At 47.0% G+C, this 21699-nt stretch overlaps 2 protein-coding genes and 1 long non-coding RNA gene across 6 annotated transcripts; 2 read left to right on the forward strand and 1 right to left on the reverse strand.

The window, feature by feature from the left end:
• The first annotated feature begins 10591 nt into the window (after positions 1-10591).
• Positions 10592-12688, forward strand: LOC104585163. Of its 2 annotated transcripts, XR_001407680.2 has the most exons (5): positions 10592-10915; positions 11145-11231; positions 11779-11876; positions 11963-12228; positions 12330-12688. It is a non-coding gene; the product is annotated as an uncharacterized LOC104585163 (long non-coding RNA). The 2 variants fall into 2 exon arrangements; XR_732804.3 differs by lacking the exon at positions 11145-11231 and having other exon boundaries at positions 10593-10915.
• Positions 12689-12824: 136 nt separating this feature from the next.
• LOC100821456 lies at positions 12825-16093 on the forward strand. Its single transcript, XM_014895957.2, has 13 exons — positions 12825-13115; positions 13208-13330; positions 13504-13614; positions 13749-13829; positions 13951-14066; positions 14178-14279; positions 14377-14493; positions 14636-14689; positions 14797-14863; positions 15026-15079; positions 15191-15265; positions 15571-15603; positions 15764-16093. Exons 1-13 carry the CDS (start codon positions 13026-13028, stop codon positions 15878-15880), a joined length of 1140 nt encoding a protein of 379 aa, XP_014751443.1. The 5' UTR covers positions 12825-13025; the 3' UTR covers positions 15881-16093.
• Positions 16094-17300: 1207 nt separating this feature from the next.
• Positions 17301-20625, reverse strand: LOC100838971. 3 transcript variants are annotated; one of them, XM_024457458.1, is made up of 3 exons: positions 20448-20625; positions 19076-20333; positions 17301-18343 (listed from the first exon to the last, which is right to left on the reverse strand). In XM_024457458.1, exon 2 carries the CDS (start codon positions 20211-20213, stop codon positions 19080-19082), a length of 1134 nt encoding a protein of 377 aa, XP_024313226.1. In that variant the 5' UTR covers positions 20214-20333; positions 20448-20625; the 3' UTR covers positions 17301-18343; positions 19076-19079. The 3 variants fall into 3 exon arrangements, with proteins under 3 accessions (XP_024313226.1, XP_010239482.1, XP_003563241.1); XM_010241180.3 differs by lacking the exon at positions 17301-18343 and having other exon boundaries at positions 18808-20327; positions 20448-20624; XM_003563193.4 differs by lacking the exon at positions 17301-18343 and having other exon boundaries at positions 18808-20333; positions 20448-20624.
• Between the last annotated feature and the right edge of the window lie 1074 nt (positions 20626-21699).

Raw genomic sequence — 21699 nt, forward strand, 5'->3', positions numbered from 1 at the left:
GCCAGCGAGCGAGAGATAGATTAATTAATTGGAGAGGAGTTTGGTGGAGCTCCGTTGGATTTCGCTGGAATTTCGAGGGCCTTTCTCCAAGAAGGGCCGTGCTTTCGAACCTGAACCTCGGCGAATTGGGCAAAATCTAACGCATTTTGGACTTTCTTGGACAGCTATGGGACTCATTTTGAGTTAATTTATCAGAAAAATCCTCTTTTGGTCATATCCCCACCCTCTTCGTCGTCTTTTCTTCCTCGCCGCCAGCAATGGTGCCACCTCCTCTGACCCGTCCTTCCACCTAGTTCAACCGGGAAGTCTACCCCACTCGTGCGTCCTCTCGCCGCCTCCATTATCTAATCTCAACCACCACTGATCCTACCACCGCCTCCCGCCATCCCTCTAACCTGGGGGGCATGAAGCTCTTTTCCGACGCTAGGGACCCCACCATCGACAGTAACCTCTAGAACCCTAACCCTAGAAATTTATTCTTTTATTATCCCTCATTCCTACCTCGGATCCGCCCTTATCAGCTGCTACATGACGTCCTTGCCTCCACCTCGGCCCCATCCGCGCGCTTTTTAAACCAAAATTGGCTTAACCTCTTTAAAGAAATGCAACCAACTAAATAAATACCAAATACGAAGAAATGTAGTACAACTGTTTTCCCAACAAGATGAAGCCAAAAACGCCTCCTTAAAAGAAGTGGAATACCAATGCTAAAACAAATTTCCTTTAATTCCACACGAAAATGTTGCCATAAATGCCAAATATGCAAAATCAATTCATGCCTCAAACAAACTGCTTAGTTAGTTTCCGCATTGTATGGAACACGCGTCAACTTGGTAATAAAAGGTTACGATAAAAAAACAGCCAGAGTAAACAATGTTAATAGAGAATAATTACATCATCCATCAACTCGGAACAATCAACTCAAGGATAGACGAACCACCTCGGCCACATGCGAGAATGCCAGGTTAGCTATTTCATGTGCTGCTCCCTCAAACAATGTTCAGGCATTCGTCATCTGGCGGCTCCACACCTTTGAATTTTTTAGTTATTTATCAACAAATCATATTATTATGAAGACCTTGACAAGAATGATATCACAGGGTTATAGCCTCATAGGTGCACCGCCATTGATGTCACCTTGATGGGCTCGCCAATGGATAGGGAAAAAAAATCATATACGACAGGGTCGTAAGATCCAGCCAGCAAGTTTTTTTCCCTGAAATGAACACCTTTTCTTGATTTTTCCATCGATCGTGTAATCGGTATGGTCCAGCGAAAAATCGCTGCTCGATAGACCTCGGACAATGTTCAAACGTCATCACCAACATAGATAGCGGCAGCAGCAGCTGGCCAGCAGCAGACTGAGAGTGGATCAGTAGAGCATACATGGTAAAAATACATCAAAAGTAAATGAGTTGCAAAACTGAGCCAGCTGCAACTGCTGGAATAATGCAATGCATATGCAGATGGGCTTATATTATGCTGAAGACATTGGTTAGGTGCAACATTACATCACCTCTCACCTCCTTTTTTAGCTTTGACAGCCTGGTTCCATTGTCTAATCGTACCTATAAGTACATCCGAGAATTAATTCAGATACCACCAAAAGGAACAAGGGGATTAGAAACTTGGAGCACAGCTGGTTCATTTTTACTTTTCTTGAAACGAGGCAAAAGGCTTGCCAATTTTCATTAAATAAGTAGATGGTCTAGAAAGGGAAAGCTAAAAAGAAAGGGCAACAAGCCCAATTTACTCACTGGAAACAAGCTAGCTATCCGATTTGGTTTGAGCCAAAATAATCGTCGGTAAGGTGCTCACGGAGCAGGAGACTTGAACGTTTCGTTCATTCCAAAACTGCAAACAAGAGACCAACATTGCCATGGATGCCATTGCTTTTCGGTGCTGGTAGTGGAAAAGAAAAGCCAAATTAAGCTTCGTCTCGAAAAATAAAAAAAATAAAAATTATACTCCGAATTAACCAAGACCGGGGCACAATTAAACAAGAGGCATCATTAATTTATGGTTTTCTGTTCGATCGAACAATCTTTGAACTTATACTCTGCTAGCAAAAGAACCCGTGCGATGCTACGGAACAACGGAAAATATCAAGCACGAGCCGGTGGAGGCGAAGTCTGGACATTGATTTTTTGATTGGATTGATTTCCATACTGAGATTGATACCGAGATTTTTTGTTTGAGTTCGGATTGATTTCCATACTGAGATGGATACGAAGAATTTTGGATTTCATGCTAAGAAGATTGATTTATTTTAAAATTGTTCGTATTATGTTGTGACAAATTTGGACCGTACGATAACTTTCGGTAAATCTAAACCGTAGAATTTCTGCTGCTGAAATCATGAATAAGGCCGGAGGACAGTGGCATATTGATTGTAATTTTAACGAAGTTGACCGACCAACACCGACCAACGGCGCCCACCCATCACCACCGATTCCAATTTAATATATTGTAATAGATATACTTGCAGTGCTGCACGGTACGGAGCACGCCCAAATCCCTAATTACCCTTTTCCTGATCCGGCCGTGGCCAGTAATTAATTTTCTTCCTCCCTCAAACATGCATCTCGAGGATTTTTGTCCTTGGTCAATGGTCGTGTTCCTATGTGCTTTTCTTTTATTTATGCAGATGTATGTTCGAGGTGTTGGTTGATTACGTGCAACATTAATTAACACGTCACCTTGACTCTTTTAATTAAGCTCGGCAGCCTGTCTTCCTGACTGTCGCGATGGACACTTAGCCCGTGCCTAAGGATTTACATGTACTGGACGACGCCATGCACGTTGTTGATGAAATTTTTAGTTGATGAAATTTTTAGTTAACACGTACGAGGACATTGAGTAGTAAAGGACGAGTATCATAAATTAAACGTATAATGAAATTGTACGATAAGTATAAAGCAAAAGGTTGAAGCAATATCTAAAAATGGGACTAAATATTTATTGGTTTACTCGATAGAATTGTTACGCTCGGCCGAAGAAATCTTGAAAAAAACACAAACAAATAACAATCCTATTGTCCATGTAAATAATAATAAAATGATTTACATGGAAAATAGTTGGTCTATCTTATGTTATTGACCACGAGATGAAGCTAAAGAAAATTCATGTGATGCCTTGATTGAACACTATGATATTACCTAGGAACAATACAATGAGCAAAACAAATTAATTGCAAGTTGTTTGCATGGACGTCTATAACACAGCTAGTTTATATATTGAAGTATTTGCTCGAGGATATCGACACTACCCTTGAGGTCCATCGAGCAGCGATTTTTCGCTGGACCATACCGATTACACGATCGTTGGATAAATCAAGAAAAGGTGTTCATTTCAGGGAAATAAAATTGTTGGCTGGACCCTACGACCCTGTTGTATACTTTCTCCGTCCAACAAAAGATATCTCAAGTTTGTCAAAATTTGGATGTATCTAGACATGACTTAGTACATAAATGCATTCAAATTTGGTCAAAGTTGAGACGTCTTTTGTTGGACGGAGGAATTATGAATTTTTTCCTATCCATTGGCGAGCTCATCAAGGTGGCATCAATGGCGGTGCACCTATAAGGCTATAACCCTGTGATGTCATTCTTGTCAAGGTCTTCATAATAATATGATGTCTTCATAATAATATGATCTATTGATAAATAACTAAAAAATTCAAAGGTGTGGAGCCGCCAGATGACGTATGCCACAACATTGTTTGAGGGAGGCAAAAACAGAGTAAGAGTAGCGCATGAAATAGCTAATCTTGCATTCTGGCATGTGGCCAAGGTGGTTAGTCTATCCTTGAGTTGATTGTTCCAAGTTGATGGATGATGTAATTATTCTCTATTAACATTGTTTACTCTGGCTGTTTTTTTATCGTAACCTTTTATTACCAAGTTGACGTGTGTCTCATACAATGCGGAAACTAACTAAGCAGTTTGCTTGAGGCATGAACTGATTTTGCATATCTGGCATTTATGGCAACATTTTTGCGTGGAATTAAAGGAAATTTGTTTTAGCATTGGTATTCCACTTCTTTTAAGGAGGCGTTTTTGGCTTCATCTTGTTGGGAAAACAGTTGTACTACATTTCTTCGTATTTGGTATTTATTTAGTTGGTTGCATTTCTTTAAAAAGGTTAAGCCGATTTTGGTTGAAAGCGCGCACGGATGGGGCCGAGGTGGAGGCAAGGACGTCATGTAGCAGCTGATAAGGGCGACGCGGGATCCGAGGTAGGAACGAGGGATAATAAAAGAATAAATTTCTAGAGGTCCCTAACGTCGGAAAAGAGCTTCATGCCCCCAGGTTAGAGGGATGGCGGGAGGCGGTGGTAGGATCAGTGGTGGTTGAGATTAGGTAATGGAGGCGGCGAGAGGACGCACAAGTGGGGTAGACATCCGGTTGAACTAGGTGGAAGGACAGGTTGGCGGTGGTGGCGCCATTACCGGCGGCAAGGAAGAAAGGACGACGAAGAGAAGGGGGGGGGGGGAATATGACCAAAGGGGGATTTTTCTGATTAAATTACCTCAAAATGAGTCCCATAGTTGTCCAAGAAACAAACAACTTTCCAATAGCAGAACCGTTTAAATATTGTGCACTCATATCTTCCAATTTTATGCTAAACGACACATTCAAGTTAAACCACACATTCAAAATTAAACGACATTCATATGCATGCGTACGTGTCTATAACGTAGCTGGTTTATGCGTTGAAGCATATGTACATATAGCTTTCATTCATTCATTCATGTCCCAAAAGTACAATAGAATCTTGGAGCATATATAGACGACGCAGCTCTTTAGCTGCGACCGTCCAGCTCAACCAAGCCGAGTCGCAAACAATGCCGGGAAGTCAATCTCCATGGGCACGGCGAACACGTCCAGATTGTTCCGAAACCGCTGCTCCTCCACGAACCCGGTTTCGACATCGACATTGTACACGCCCTCGAAATGACCATGGTCGTCGTCATGGACGACGAGCAACTTGCCGCTCTTCTCCCCCGGCCACATTTGTACAGACCCATGGTAGAACCTCGCCCCCGGCGGCGGCTTGAGCTCCACCGCTCTCTTCCGGAACCAGACGCCGTCGTTCCCGCGTGTCCATGTTTCTAGCCGCCGGATGCAATCAGGTTCCTGCAGCAGTTCTTCGTGCATGCAGATAAGCAACGAGAGCGTCCCGTCGGCGGTGGCGCTGAGCAGCTGGGCGTGATCATTTGCCGCCGTCGGGAACGAGAGCTCCGTCAAGGTGGCTTGGTCTGTCTCGGCACTCACCTCGAATGTGTAATATTTCGTCGGCTTGTGTAATAAGAAGCTGGTGATCAGCCAGTGCGCTACGCCGCGACACACGACGGCGTCCTTCTCTAGGAAGACCTGGCTGCCGGCAGCACCCTGCCCAAGTTCTTCCAGGCACTTCCTAGGCGCGCTCCATCTGGCCTCGGTGGAGGAGAATGTGTAGAGGTTGTACTTTAGCTTATAGTCGGTGACGCTGCTTCTGTGGACGATGACTACCACCTTGAAGAAGGCCGAGTGCTCCGCCGGGGACGACGACGATGGAGGAGAAACACTACTCCGCCCTTTGGAGGAGCGATGGTAGTCGGCGTCGGTGAAGATGACGCAGTCAACAAAATTAGTTACCACGCTTTCGATCGGGGGGAGCACAACACAGGTGCCGGCCAGGACGTCGCACACGGCCAGGTGGAGCGAGTCGTAACCGCGGTCGAGGCGGACGAGGACCAGCCCGTTGCGCGCCGCGACTTCATGGGCACCGTCTAGGACGCCGTCTTCCGACGCACCGGGGACTAGGGAGGAGAGGAAACGGCGGCGGGACCCGAGAATCGATCCTCCTCCCCCCGGCAAGGGAACGAAGAAGAGCGAGTGCGAAGATTCGGCGACGTCCATGCGGCCGTGCGGCTGCGTGTTGAAGAAGCCGACGAGAGAGGACGACGGGTGATTCGCGTCCTCCGGCCAGCAGCGGCGGAGGAAGGAGCGGTCGGCGATGAGCGCCCGCCACCGCTTGCACGTCGCGGCGCAGCGGAAGAGGGCGGCGGGGGCGGTGGAGACACGCACGAGGATCTCGAGGACCACGTCCTCCGGGAGCTGATCGCAGCTAGCCGCCGCGGCCGTCGTGATGATCGCTTCCATCTCCGGTTTCATCTGTGTACGTAAATTGCGTATGTTTTCCATATTTTTATGTACGAAGTACTTGTTTCGGGCACTAGAGCGATAAAGGATTCAATTTCAAGGCCGTATTTGTATGTAGCATCCGCCCGCGTGACGTGTGCGAAAGGGACATGAACGGATCGAAATTTGGAGGGGGCAAAAAAAAAAGGAGAACGAGTCGGACGGAAGGAAATCGATTGTTGACCTGGGCTGCGGAGGGAAGATTAACGGGCCTTGGCCCATTATTATATTTGTCACGGGCCTCATCCTTCAATTCACGGGCCTTGGTCCATTACTATATTTGTCAAGAGAGGAGGAGGCGACTCGATCCGGTAAGCTGAGCGAGCAGTGCGCTGGAACTGTCAGCGATCCGGTAAGCCCTGTTTACGCACTGTATTCCGATTTGATCTTCTGAGCCAAAATAATCGTCGGTGCATTTCCTTCTCTTTCCATAATTTGTGAGGAACTAACGTCGCAATGCAACTATGCAAGGCAGGCTATTTCTTTTTCGTGCTTGTGTTGGCAGTGAAAGAAAAAAAAAACGAAATTAAGCTTCGTTTCGAAAAAAGAAAAAAAATCAAATTAAACAAGCAAATTTTGTATATCGACACATCCAGATCAAACAATAGCGCATGCATTCGTAAATTTTGTATATCGACACGTCCCCCCCTCTAGACTCTGACCAGCCACAAGCCACCCCCGAAACGAGAAACTATGGCCACCCGCACAAATATTAGTGACATACCTTGCAACTCCAGTCGCTGGGTAACCTCGAAGGCGCGAGCACGATTTTCGCCGGTCGCCGGAAGGGGCAGCGAACGAGGGCGGTGCTGCGTTTTGGCAGCCGCCGGAAGGGGCAGCCAGCGAGCACGCGGTGCTGCGTTTTGGCGGTCGCCGGAAGAGGGAGAGAGCGAGCGAGGTGAGGCGTTGCTGGCGGTCGCCGGAATAGGCAGCGAGCCGGCACAATGCTGTGTGGAGGCAGTCGCCGGAAGAGGTAGCGAGCCAGCTAGTGCAGTGCTGTGTGGGAGACGATGTGGGGGAGAGGAAATGGATGAAGCTGGCTCGTTAGCGTCAGAATAATTTAGTTGACCGAGTTATAGATGTGCTGTTGCGTGTCGCATCGGACGGACCGCAAAGAATCACGCGAGACGGACGAAGCAAAAGCGATCGCACAAACGTCGTAATATCGACCGTCAGCTCGTTATAATTTAGGTTTATATATTCAAGCATATGTATTTATATATAGCTTTCGTTCCCAACAATAAAAAGTAAAATCTTGAAGCGAGCCGCTTTAACCAAGCCGAGAAGCAAACAACGTGGGCAAGTCTATCTCCATGGGCAGGGCCAACCGATCCAGGCAGTTCCGAAACCGATGCTCTTCCACGGACCCGGTTTCGACATCCACGCGTTGAATGCGCACAGACAGATCATCGTCGGTGTTGTGGACGTTGATGAGCAATTTGCGGCTCTTGTCCACCGGCCATATTTCTTCATTCCCATGGCGCCACCCTACCGCCGGAGGCTTGAGCTTCAGCTCCACCGCTCTCGTGCGGATCCAGCCGCCATCATAATCTCGTGCCCACGTTTCTAGCCATTGGACGCCGATTTGCTGCTGCTTATCGATGCCAAGCAACAAGAGCGACCCGTCAGCGGCGGCGGCAGGCACCAAAGCGGCTCTGAAATCTGTTGCCGGCAACGAGACCTCCGTCAAGGATGCTTGATTGGTCTCGGCGCTCACCTCGAATGTGTAATGTTTAAACGGGCCGGCAATGTCCTTTAAGCAGCCAATGAACCAGTGCGCTACGCCACGGCACACGACGGCGTCCTTGCCGAGAAAAAACATGGCACAAGGACAAGGGTCGTCGCCGCCGCCCTGCTGCCGGAGTTGGTCCAGGCACTCCCTCGGCGCGCTCCATCCGGCGCCGTCGATGGAGGAGAAGGTGTAGAGGTTCCACTCCTTGTCAGGGTCCCGCGCGTATGATATGGTGTTGCACAACAGCGCCAGGACCTTGAAAAAGCAGGCTGCGGACGAGGACGCCTGTCGTCTCTGGTCGGCGCCGGAGAAGATGGCCAAGTGGAGCTCGGGCAGTCGGCCAGGTGGCGGGCAGTTGCGCTTGAGCGGGGGGAGCACGTGGCAGGTTAACTTCAATCAACTCTGTACGACTGTACGTGGGTATAAGGTACGTATTTTGGGGGCACCGGATGTCTCGATTGCTCAACGCAGGCAGGCTGTGTTTATATACACGCGTAGCTGCCACGTTCGTGTCGGAGAGAGAGACATGTTCATCCACGGCTCGAAAGTTTCAGTTCTCTGTACGGAGCAGGCCGGCCGACGTACGTACGGCCCGAAGCCCAGCTAATTAATTAAATCTGCATCTTCCTTCCAGAAAACATCTCCCGGTCGAATTGGTCTTTCTTTGGATTGCCTAAGGTAATGTAACATGGCTATTGCCTGTTGGCACGTATGCTAGCACATCTCATATTCAGTGGCCGATTCAAGTTTTCGATGTTGGTCGCAACAGACGTTGTGTTTCAATATTGGGCGTCTTGCTTTTTTCTATTTATAAATTCTACTAATAGAAAGGATTTTTAAAATTATTGGATGGGGCGTATCCCACCCAAACACTCGGCCGGGTCGGCCATAAGCAAGTACATATACGTCACCGAAACGAGATTCATATGCGCGCGCACGTGTCTATAACATATACAAATAGATTTCATCTGCCAAAAATAAAACAAAATACAATCTTGGAGCATATAATCTTCTAGCTGCCTCCAGCTAGCTTAACCAAGCCGAGTCACAAACAATGCCGGGAAGTCTATCTCCATGGGCACGGCGAACGTGCCCAGACCGTTCCAAAACGGCTGCTCCTCCACGGATCCGGTTTCGACATCGACACTGTAGACGCACTCGAAAAGATCATGGAAGTCGTTATGGACGACGATCAACTTGCTGCTCTTCTCCGCCGACCACACGTGCGTACACCCATGGCGCCCCCTCGCCCTCGCCGGAGGCTCCAGCTCCACCGCTCTCCTCCGGAACCATGCGCCGCCGCCACCGTCCACGTTATTTATTCCACCTCGTGTCCATGTTTCTAGCCGCCGGATGCCGATGGCACCGGCAGCGGCTCGTTGTACAAGCAAAGCAACGAGAGAGCCCCGTCGGCGGCGGCGCTGAGGACAACCTTGGCGCCGAAATCCTCCGGGGCGGGCTCGCCGGCATTTGCCGACGGGAACGAGATCTCCGTCAGGGATGCTTGGTTTGTCTCGGCGCTCACCTCGAACGTGTAGTACTTGGCCGGGTCCCCCTCAAAGCAGCTGACGAGCCAGTGCGCCACGCCGCCGCACACGACGGCGTCCTTGGCCAGGAAGAACTGGCTGCCGCCGGCGCCGGCGCCGGAGCGCTGCCGGAGTTCTTCTAGGCACTTCCGAGGCGCGCTCCATGTCTGCTCGTCGGAGGAGAAGGTGTAGAGGCTGCACTCCTTGTCGGCGGTGACGTAGCTGCTGGAGACAATGATTGCCACCTTGAAGAAGGTCGAACACGGCGGTGTGTCTGCCGGCGGAGTAGCCGAGGAGCGGTGGCAGTCTGCCGCGAGCTCGAAGGCGCAGTCCAGGAGGCCGTGCGGCGCGCCGGGGATGAAGGAGGCGAGGAGGCGGCGGCGGGCGCCGAGGATCGATCTCCCGCCGCCGGGCGTGGGGACGAAGAAGATCTGGTACGGAGTTGTGGCGCCACCGTCGTCCAGGTCCAGGCGGCCGTGAGGTTGCCGGGTGAAGAAGCCGGCAAGAGAGGACGGCGCGTCGTCCGGCCAGCAGCGGCGGAGGAAAGAAGGGGCGGCGATCAGGGACCGCCAGCGCTTGCACGTCGAGGCGCAGCGGAACAGGGCGGCGGGGTCGACCGCGACGCGCGCGAGGATTTCGAGGAGGATTTTTTCCGGGAGCTCGCAGCTAGCCCTAGCCGCCGCCGCCGCCGTGGTCTCTTCCATCTCCGGCCGGTTTCGAATCTGGATGTATACGATACGTATTCTGGGCTGTCGATGGATCAAGGTAGGCCCTGGTTTTTTTTTTTGACACGTTCAAGGTAGGCCGTATATATATTGGGAAGGACGAAAAAGAATACGGGTCGGACGGAAGCAAAGCGCTTATGGGCCTGGGCTGCGATGGGGATAAAGAATATAGGAGTGAACTATGGGACGACCGTGTCCACGCTAATTAGCGTGCGGCGCCCCCAGGTCCCCGCGCGATCTTCTATTTCCCCCGCGTGCGCACTGCGTTCGTTCGGCCCAGCAGCGCGTGTTCGTTTGGCCCAGCGGCGCTTGTCTCTTTGTGTGGTGCAGCCAGCAGCCCAGCAATAAGAATATAATGGGCCTTGGGCCGTTACGATATTTGCCTCCGGCCTCCTCCTTCACTCCAGAGTCCACTCTCCGCTCAAAAAAAAAAACCCCCCCCTCCAGAGTCCACTCTACCTCCGTCTTCCCCAAACGCCTCTGCCGGGGACGGAGTCCTCTCCTCCCCTCCGCCGTCGCACCGATCTGACCTTCTCCGAATCCCACGGCGGGCTTCTTACTCGAAGCTCACCGGTCTCAGACCGCCGCCATGGGCTGGAGCGGTTCGCTCGAGGGAGAGGACTAGCATCGGCGGCGGCCACGCGAGAGGCCGGCGGAGGAGGAAGATGGATAGCAGGTCGCCGTCCCAACCCAGGGCGTGAGGGGCGGAGCGGGAGGGGCCGCGCCGGCGGCCGGCGACTCGATCGGGTAAGCTTGAGCAAGCAGTGCGCTGGAACTCTTTAATTGTTTATTATTCCCACAAGGTTTTTATAATCCATCATGTCATATGCTCTATTCTGCAATGTCTAATGTGGACTGGTTCATTTTATATACTGTACTACTACCTAGCATTGAGTCCACAAGTTTGTTCACACGTGCTATAAAAGAAGCTGGGATTGATATCGAAGTTAATCCATCATATGATATGTTCTCGCAGTTGGAGTGAGTGCGGCATTGCGTCGGTTGCTCGGATTTGATCTTTTCCAAGGAGATTCACGTTCCTGAAATATTCTTGTGATGAGAGGTGGATATTCCGATATAGTATTACTTATGTTGACTTTGGCTAGGTCCGGGTTTTTATTTGGCAATGGCAGAGTAGTAGAGTACACCTATCCACTTGCAATTTATTGGATTGAAACTCCTGGTTGTGTATTGCATTTGCAGACAAGAAATCATTTACTCCCTCCGTCCAACAAAGGATGTCTCAACTTTGACTAAATTTGAATGCATCTATACATTAAGTCATGTCTAGATACTTCCAAATTTTAACAAACTTGAGACATCTTTTGTTGGACGGAGGAAGTACTTATTTTTTTCCCTGTTACTTGCCATGTGAGCCGAAATGTGAAATGAAGCTTCGTACAGAAAAACCCTACAAGTTTGCTCTGTGAAAATAAAAGAGAAAGGAACAAGCTTTATCTTTTAACAGTTGTGTATGCCTATTAGTTAACACTTACCATTTCATACTTTGGAAGGCCCAATGTTTTAGGCATGCAATTTTTGTGATATTTGCTGTTTCTATAGCATTTTGAGATATGATCACCATTTTTCCCCATCTATTTTTTATGCAGGTGTTGTTCCAAGATGGACTGTCCCAGACTTCCAGTGGAAACCGCTAGGAAACCTTGTACTTCTTGCCAATGAAAATGTGTCCAAAAGGAGCAGCAAAGTATTGGACCTCGCTGACACCCTTGATTTTGTCATGTTGTGCATATCTACTTCTTCCTAGAAATGTTCTGATCTTTTGTGCTATAGGCAAATCTTGACGGGTACAAAACATCCAGGAAGAAAGTGGATCTCGCTGACACAATAAAAGATGGAGCAGCGGCTGTTGGTGATTGATTCTGGGACTCCAAGTTGCATGTGGAAGAAGTACTACTGGCTCTACATAGGTTCTGTGTCTGTTACTTTGTTTTAGGGTTAGATTATTCAATGTTGCTTTAAGGGAATGTGCCCAATTGCTCGATGGCGTACTGCAGCTTGTTGTAAACAGACTTGAGTTGCTCTTGAGATCCTCCAAGGTATGTCGATGAACCTTGGCTTGTCTTGCTCTTGTCGTTCCTAGAAATAGTTCTTGCTTAATTTCCAATTCACCAATTTAACTTGCTCCTCCCATGTGCAGATTTTAACATCCACTGCACGCGATTTTATGCTTTCCTGGAGCAATTATTTTTTGTCTGATCGACGAAAACTGACTGGCCCAAACAACTAGTTGAACAGCAAGCAGAGACCTGCAAAGGAACCTCCTCGAGTTAATCTGCATAGAGATAGATATATATGGTTTAGATCGGCATTCAAGGTTTCTTCTGATATTCTCTTGTGCTGTATCTTGTCGAATGATCTGGACATGGCATTTGTATTGCAGAACAGGGACTTGTATATAAATTGAGCTTGACCAAGAACAGTAATCAAGCATACGGTTCTATCAATATGGAAATGTAATCCTATGACTTTGAGATATATATGGTTTAAGAGCAATAATATCGCTGCATGAGACCATCTATAAATATATGCACCGGTCAGTGGCGAGATCTACTCGAATAGCGACTTCCAAATTGATTTACTTCAATATCATGGAATTGAATCTCTTCTTTTTAGGAGAGGAGTCAACCCTATGCATACATGTATTTGCTTTGGATGCAAGTCTAAGCAAGCTTCAGTCTCTTTCTCCATCCTACTCAACCTTAATGCTAGCCTTCTTCAGATCACAGACTGTACACACTGCATACGCAGTAGATTGATCGATCAGTCCTTAATCTCTTCGTCCTGCCCTGATTAATTTCTAGTGGTACTCTATCAATATATCTACAGAGTGAGGATGAAAGTAAGCCCGGTTCTGACGGCGTTATCTGCGGCAGCGTTCGGGTTCTTCATTGGCATTTCTTTTCCTGTAGTGATCACACCACAGGTAGCTAGGAGGAAATAATTTATATGTATGTGGTATATATATTGGCTTTTCAGATCTGAGCAAATATTGATCTGAACAATGTATATATGCAGCTTCAGTGTGGCATACTGTCTAGTGGTGCTGCAAACTCCAGTTCCAGTGACAGCATACTGGGCAGACTATGGGCACCATTCAGAAACAACACCACTCTGACCTCAAATGCCACTTCAGATCAGGTACATGCATTGCAATTTACATACATACAGCTCTGAATTTTTGGATGATTTGATCTTCTTTTTCCTAACTGAACAATGCTCTCTTGTGATCATCAATGATCCAATCAAGAATAAATATGCATGGATTAGCTTGCACTTCATGAACAAATCATTTCCCCCCTTTTTTTGGGTAGATTCTAAAGGCGGTGGCGGTGAATCCAAAGGGTGCAGAGAGGCTACCACCTGGCATTGTGGTTTCAGAATCTGATCTTCACCTGCGCCGGCTCTGGGGATCCCCAAGTGAGGTTGCCTTGACTTCTCTGAACCTGAAAATTCATGACATTGTAGTTAATTCACACTGACTGCAAATCAAAAGGATTTTGTTTCATCTTGCATTGGTTTCTTGATAAACTTGTTCCGGTTCGTGATGCCCATGCAGGACGTGCCGCCTCGCAAGTACCTCCTGATACTGTCAGTAGGGTTCACCGAGAAAGCCAATGTCAATGCGACTGTTCACAAGGCAAGAACTGATGGTTAATCAGGAAGTTCATGGTTTCTGAACTTTGATTGTGTACAATCTGTCTGGTATCAAGCACTAGATCATCACCAAATGACACTACTTTGTATACGACACGATGCAGTTCTCCGACAACTTCGACGTCTTGCTGTTCCACTATGACGGTCACACAACGGAGTGGGGCGAGTTTCCATGGTCGGAGGATGCTGTCCACGTCAGTGCCAGGAAGCAGACCAAATGGTAATGAAGCACGGTCACTGCTGACAGGTCAACTGTCTGTCTATATATCTGCCAGAGTTTCAGTTTCCTAGCACATGTACTCACTATCTGTTTATGATGATGATGATGAAGGTGGTTCGCAAAGAGGTTCCTGCACCCGAGCATCGTGGCGCCATACGAGTACTTGTTCCTGTGGGACGAGGACCTCGGCGTCGACAACTTCACCGCCGAAGCGTAAGTATGATAGGATTCATGCCTATTGTGTACTGACCTCTGATCACTGAACCTCCATTGTGCCTCCATTGTGATAATGATGATGATGGATCTGCAGGTACTTGGAAATGGTGAGGAAGCACGGGCTGGAGATCTCGCAGCCGGGGCTCGACGCCACCAGGGGGAAGAAGAATTACGACGTCACCGTCAAGCAAGACTCTGGCGAGATACACAAGTAATCCTTTATTAGATTGACATGACGACGAATCTCTTAATGCTGACAAAACTATGTCCCCCCGAGGGAAGAAGAAGAAGACCATAGATAGTTCATTGACTGACGAGAGGAACTAATGAATTTGGTATGCACGAATCTACAGGACGAACGCAGGCGGGGCGAACTGCCCGGACGTGCACAAGCGGCCCTGCAGCGGGTAAATTAGTTTACTGAATTCTTCACTCAGCTGCAGCTCGTTCTTGTTTGTTTGGCGATGATCTGATGGGATTAACTAACTGAGATGAATTGGATGGATGGGTGCAGGTTCGTGGAGGTGATGGCGCCGGTCTTCTCCAGGGATGCTTGGAGATGCGTCTGGCATATGATCCAGGTACCCTTCATTACTTAACTGTACTGATTTGGAGATCCATCAGAGTTACTACTGGCTACTACCAATCTGTACTGATTGGTGATCGTCGTACATCAGAGTTACTACTAGCTACCACCAATCTGAACTGAAATGCAGAAGTAACTAAACGGGTTAACTTTGCAGAATGACCTTGTTCATGGATGGGGGCTCGACTTCAACTTCTGGAGATGCGTCGATGTAAGCATATTAGGAGTATCTAATAGTCTGTATAATATATACTGCAATGATTTTCTTGTGCATATCATAGCTAGCGAAAACTTTTAAGTTTCTTTGTTTTGAATTTGACAGTATCCTGAAGAGCAGATTGGTGTTGTGGACGCTCAATTCGTAGTCCATCATGGAGTTCCCACGCTCATTGACCAGGTACTAAATTATCAAGTGCCTTTACTGCTCAGTATGTTTGCAGTTTTTTCTAAAGTGTGTTGATGCAAATCCATTTACAATTTACTATGAGTAAACAGCCACACATAAATAGAAAGAAAAAAAGACTGGTAAGACAAAAGCTGGTTGATTATGCAACCAGGATTATCATAAATCACCGTAATGACAAATGTAGCCTATGTGTCAAAAACGTGGGAGTTATAAATGTGCCCTCCTTGGCACAACAATTTTTTCATATATGCTTCCTTGCAGGCTCTGTTTTTATTCATGCGCGTATATCTTTGCAGGGCAATGGAGAAAAGGATGCAAGCAGTGATAAGGTGTTGTCTGTAAATGTTACACTTAAATTTTCACCATCTCAAATTACTATTAACGTTTCAATAGCACCAATCTGTTAGTCAAGCTAACATGATAATATATGGTTTAATTAGAGAATTTATGTTTTCTTGTGGCTGCTGCTGTTGGTATAAACATATATAGGTGAAAGCCCGGCAATGGGACGAGATGCACACATTTGATGTCAGGATCGCCAACGCTGACAAAGACCTCACCAACTCCACCACAATGCCTGCAGATCATCAACATCAACAACCTTAAAATCATATTACTGATACACATGTAGAATGATTAACTAAAGAATGAAATGTGCTAGCTGACCTGTCTGATGTTTTGGCAAGCCAAATTGATTCATCGAAATGTCTTGCAAAAAGGAATCAATGGGGTGCTTATTAGTTATTGTATTCATTCTTTATGTAAAGATCGAATTCACTCACAACAACATGAGCTTGTATTGGGTTTACTGGTTGACTAGTTGGTTCTATCGGTTCGGTTAATAATTTTTTTTGTGGTTGATAACAGAACACTGATTCTGCCAAGCTGGTCCTTCAGTTGATCAGCTTCTGTTGGTCTGGATTGGGCCAGCCAGCAGGCCGGGTACGTTCTTGCACGAATCTGTATGTAGCATGATAGCATATGTTAGTACTCCTTCCGTCCAACGAAGGATGTCTCAACTTTGATCAAATTTGAATGCATCTATACACTAAGTCATGTTCAGATACATCTAAATTTTGACAAATTTGAGACATCTTTTGTTGGACGGAGGGAGTATCTTTTTTTTAGGAAAAGTCACCATGACGAGCTTTTTTAATCTGAAATATTCGTTAAGCCATCCACCAGTTTGCTAAAAAAAACTAGAATCGTCCACACAAATACAAGAATTCCCATTACGGAAACAATGAAAAAAAAAAGATGAGTCGGCCCATGGACATGCCGAATAACTTATTTAATCTGCTGAAATCTTGAAGGAACTTCATAGAAAAAGGTTCTATTTTTACAAGAATATAATATTCCCTGTTGATCATGGAATCCTCACCAGTCCAATTTAAGCATAGAGACCCAATAACCAATTATCTATACCAATATATTAAATTGGACTTGGTGATGATGGTACGGTCGCCGCCGTAGGTTAACTTCGCTAAATTTACAACCAATATGCCACTGCCTGTTATTTTCTTTTCCTCCAGTTTTTTTTCATGATTTCTCCTACTTTGTCTTACAACCGACGCCACCACACCGGCATGCCGACCTCGACGGCGCCATGAGTTGGCTACACAGAAAATAAAAATAAATAGTTTGTGATTTGTTGACCCGTAGCAACGGACGGGCACAACCGCTAGTAAAACATAAAAGAAATGCAAGTCACTGTTGGTTTTGAGCTGAATGTCCTCACATCACAGAGCAATGTTTTAAATGTCCTCACATCACAGAGCAATGTTTTAGATACTCCCTCCGTTCCCCTCCATTCCATATTAACTATTCCATATTAACTGACGTAATATTACATTCCATATTAACTATTTCATATTAACTGACGTAATATTATATGAGTATATCTAGACACGCTTTTTGAGGGAGTAGAAATATAAATCCAGTCCCAATTTATCTTCTGCTGCACGTGTACAACACGACATTATCACCGGAGACTGAATGCAGAATCATGCATTGCTTGCACATGTGATGATATGAAGATGACCTGTATATGTGTATGTTTAGTTTGGTGCAACATTACAATCACATCACAACTTCACCTGCACTACTAAGCTACCATCCAGCCAGCGAGCCAGACAAACAGCCTGGCTGCTTATGCCTAATCAATTCTCCCTCTCAGATACCACCACCAACAATTTGGTACTAGTGTAAGATGAGATCAGATCAGATCTGAAAGACAATGCCTTGGTCAAAAGAAATGCCCTTGAACGTCCAACTTGAGCTTGCCTTTTTTTCCCCTTGCAACACGAGTGTTTAGATTGCAGCTTTCTACATAGTTACGGTACTGAGGTACGCGAATGGTTTCAGACGAATCGCTAGCTATTGCTGCATACTTAGATCAAGAGATACCGCGAATCGAATCGGCCAAGCCGATGTCATCCTCGCCGCACAAATTTCCCTGAAATGTCTGCCCTGCTCAGGACAGGGATTCAAATGTGCATCTTGGGAGTTGAAGTTCATTTCAACAAGCAAACAGGCATACTCTCTCACCAGACATTATTTTCTCATGTTATATGGAATCACAAGCAAGAACAGAATCAGTCTCTTGTTCAATCAAACATCTGCTGCTGCCGCTTCTGTTTAAACTCAATCAAACTCCCAGGTATGAAGCTAAAAGCATCAGCCAAGCAGAAACATCCTATCACAGCTTTCTCAGGCAGTTGTTCTATGTCAACAACAACAAGAAGACACCAGTCAAGCATCAATCTGGACCAAATGCCTTGCTCCTCCTTCAGTTGCTTCACACACCTTTCATTGTCTACAGAATGAGGACATGCCGTCGTCTATAGCATGGCAAGATAACAACAGGCCGGGCAAGGCTATGTCAAGATCAAATGGTTCTCTAGGGCTATAAAGGGCACTGCCAAGTGCCAAGACATCGGTAGAATGGAACTGGCGTATCACAACTTGCGATGTTCATAGTCTTCTAGATCTCCCTATAATACACCATTGTGCTTTCGATGTTGTGCCATGGCAATATTGTTATCTCACCTTATTATCGGTAGTTCAGTACTGCAACAGAAATACTCGTAAGTGATATAGCATTTGTATTGATGAACAAACTGTTTTGAGAGTGTTCATCAGTGCCCGTGAATATGGTGAAGTTTTTCTAGATTGCATATAGTGAAGTTATGAACACGCTAAATAGAATGAGAATGGAAAGCGCTAAATAGCATAACTACTCAAGTCTCAAACCATTGATCATGCACAGTTTTAGTTAGAGCCCTCTAATTCAACCCTAATTCAGTAATAATGCCATAGAAACAATTAGTCTTTAGTAATTCACAGCAAAGCCCTAACCTAGTATACGAGAGCCAGTTGTAACAAGAGCTATTTCTTGTTATGCCAGCCTCCCAGGTTTTAAGAACGAAACAAACTTATACTGGAGGCAAAGTGATTGTTTACTCACAGGAAGACAGTAGCTACAAGTTTAGAGGACATATGTTTCGATGAGGCATTCACTAGAACAACATGTATATTGTATAACTAGCAAGTCCAGAATTTTTTGCACAGTTTTCTATCATCACTGGTATAACATGGGAAGTACAGAACAGAAATAAATTGGTAGAAATACCCAGTAACTTCTATATCATAAAGCAAGCAGTATAAAATTCAAATGAAGGGTGGGAATCTACCGAGAGAGATAACCTCCTCTCGCTGTTTGTCCGAATAGTAATTTCAACATACAAAATCTCACAACAAGCATAGCTAAGACAAGCATCTGCCAACTATAAGCTAAGGTACCTCACTAATCAGCTTTCACTGAAGCAGAGGTTTCAGCAGCCGAAGTTGAGGAACACACATTGTGCAACATCTTGCTGTCGGACGAGCAGTGCGACGCTTTAAACTTCTTGAACTTCCACACAGATGTGATCTTCACCGGCACAGGATCGTCACCAGGAGCCCTTGCATCTGCAAAAAACGGTCGTTTTTCTGCGCCATTTGACTTTACTTCATCATATCCTATAGAATCTCTAGAGGGTTCTGTTTCTTTATGCTCTTCTGTCTCTTTACCATTAGTGTGGTTCAAAAGCAGTTGCTTCCTCTTGATCTTCACTTTCCGACCAGCGCTTATGTTTCCGATTCCAACTCCATTATCAGCGTTCCAAGAAGAGTCTCCACCATCGTGGAGACCCATAATCTTGGAAAACTGAACATTTCTCTCGCTAGATTTCCCTACAGAGCGTCCGTTAGCGAACCCGCCAACCTCAGTTAGGGCATGACTCGAAGAGCCATTGCAGGCAGCATCACCCCCACCCTCATTCCGGTACCCCTCTTTCCCGGCGCCGAGACTGCGCGGTCTCTTCGGTCCAGTGAAAGATATCCGCGGCGAGCTATTCATCACGCGGTGCAGCTTCCGAGCGACCTCTTCATCGCTCTCGTTGCGCCTACGAGGCCTGGAACTATCACCCAAGGCCCCCTTCCCCTCCCTTACCCGCCCATTCGGTTTGTACAAGAGCTTGACCTGGACATGCTTCTTCCTCGATTTCGCCTTGAGCTGGATCCCATTCCTCGACGCACCACCGCCGGCGCCGGACATGTAAACGGAGTCAAGGAACTCCATGGCAGCCCGGGCAGCAGCCCTAGACTTGGCAGCCACGGCCGCCTTATCCCACGCAGCAGCCCGGGCGGCGGCGGCGGCATCGGCAGCGGCGGACGCGGCTGACCGGGCAGCCTGGACGATCTCGTCAATCGAGGGCGGCGCGCTCGCCGGCGGGCCCATCATCGCGCGGAGGCGGGCCGCGAGATCGTCGGAGAGGAGCAGCGGGCACGGCGGCGGTGGCGGGTCGGCATCGAAGGAGGAGGCCGCGGCGGCCGACCTGAACCCGGCGAGCAGCCGCTTCCGCGGCGGCAGGTGCGTGTTCAGATCCGACGGCTCCATTACCAGATCACACCCAAACAGATCATCAGACCTCAATCAGCAGCAGCAACAGCAGCAGTGGCGACAGGAGGAGGAGGAAGACGAGGCCGATGAGCTGAATCCCTGCCGCATCCGCTGGCCCTAGCAAGAAACAAAAACATCAGAAGAACAACAAAGAGAAAAAAAAAACGTTCCTTTAGCAGCGGAAATCGGATCGGAGGCGCGTGGGATTGGCGCGGCGGCGAGAAACCCTACCTCGGGTCAGGGGGGAGCGCGGATTGGGTGGGGAATTTAGGGCGAGGATTTTTGTGTGGTATGAGGAGGCCGGCGCCCGTGTGGAAGAGAAGAAGAGGGAGGAAGAAGAGCAGGACCAAAACCCAACAAGAGAGGAGAAGAGAGGGGGCTCATGTCAGATCTCTCATGTAGTCTCTCACACACACTTTTATATATATACTCCCGCTCCAGAAACTGATTTCCATATTTTGATTTTGATTTTTCGCCCTGGTGGAAATTCTGCCAATGAAAAAGTCTAAATCTTGGCTCAACCTGCCTGTAGAGAGACGAGATAGGGAGTGAAAAACATCCGGTTATACTAGTTGTTTGAGGTGTGGCAGATATTGAGTTGACACAGCTGAAAAAAGTGGCCAATGTATGATTTCTTAGTTTTTACTCGCTTTGATCTCTGTCAAGCATCTTTCCTCTCCTTTTGTTACTCTATCGAATTTGCTAATTACATTTTCTTTTGCAGAAAAAAGGGCGTTCTATTAAATCACGGAATAGTTTGGTTGCTCAGTATTTAAACACAGAATAGTTTTGTTACTCTATCGAATTTGCTAATTTACATATGTGCATGGAGCAACACAAAAGATTACGGACATAGACCGAACATCCATGTGATACCTATAGAAAAGCCTGAAAGCCCAGCAGAAATAATCGGGCCGGGCCGGGACGAGGGCCTTCCTATGCCGCGCCTGGGGCTTTTCTATATTTGGTCCATCAATTTCAAAATTTTGGTCCAGCCCAACAATTTTGACCCATTATCTGTCCATCTTTTTCCCATTCTAACCATTTTTTTATTTTTATTTTCTTAGCTGGGCCTTATGCAGAGATGGGCTTTCCTCAGGCCCTGCGGGGCCTTAACGTCCCGGCCCGGTCCCTCTATTCTTAGGCATCATCGGGCCTCCCCTAGGCCAGGCCCATTTATCCCGTGCTGGGCCGGCCCGTTGGCTATCTATAGTGATACCACAAGACGTTCGGTTCAAACTTCTTAAAATACTATAACTACATTGGAGCAACATATTCTCCATGATATCAATCGTGATGTGTCGTTTTCATTCTTTCGGTTTAGCCAACAACAAAATTGAATTAACGGTTAACCGAAGGCTTGGTGTATTTATTTTGAACACCTAATTCCGCTGTAAGACATGGAAAACAGAATTACGAGAGAAACCGGGTTCTTGACCCGTGTTTCCGGTAGAAACTCGTAAAACAAACTCACCACAATTCA

The sequence above is a fragment of the Brachypodium distachyon genome, chromosome 1 (genome assembly GCF_000005505.3).
Source record: "Brachypodium distachyon strain Bd21 chromosome 1, Brachypodium_distachyon_v3.0, whole genome shotgun sequence".
Classification (NCBI taxonomy): Eukaryota; Viridiplantae; Streptophyta; class Magnoliopsida; order Poales; family Poaceae; genus Brachypodium; species Brachypodium distachyon.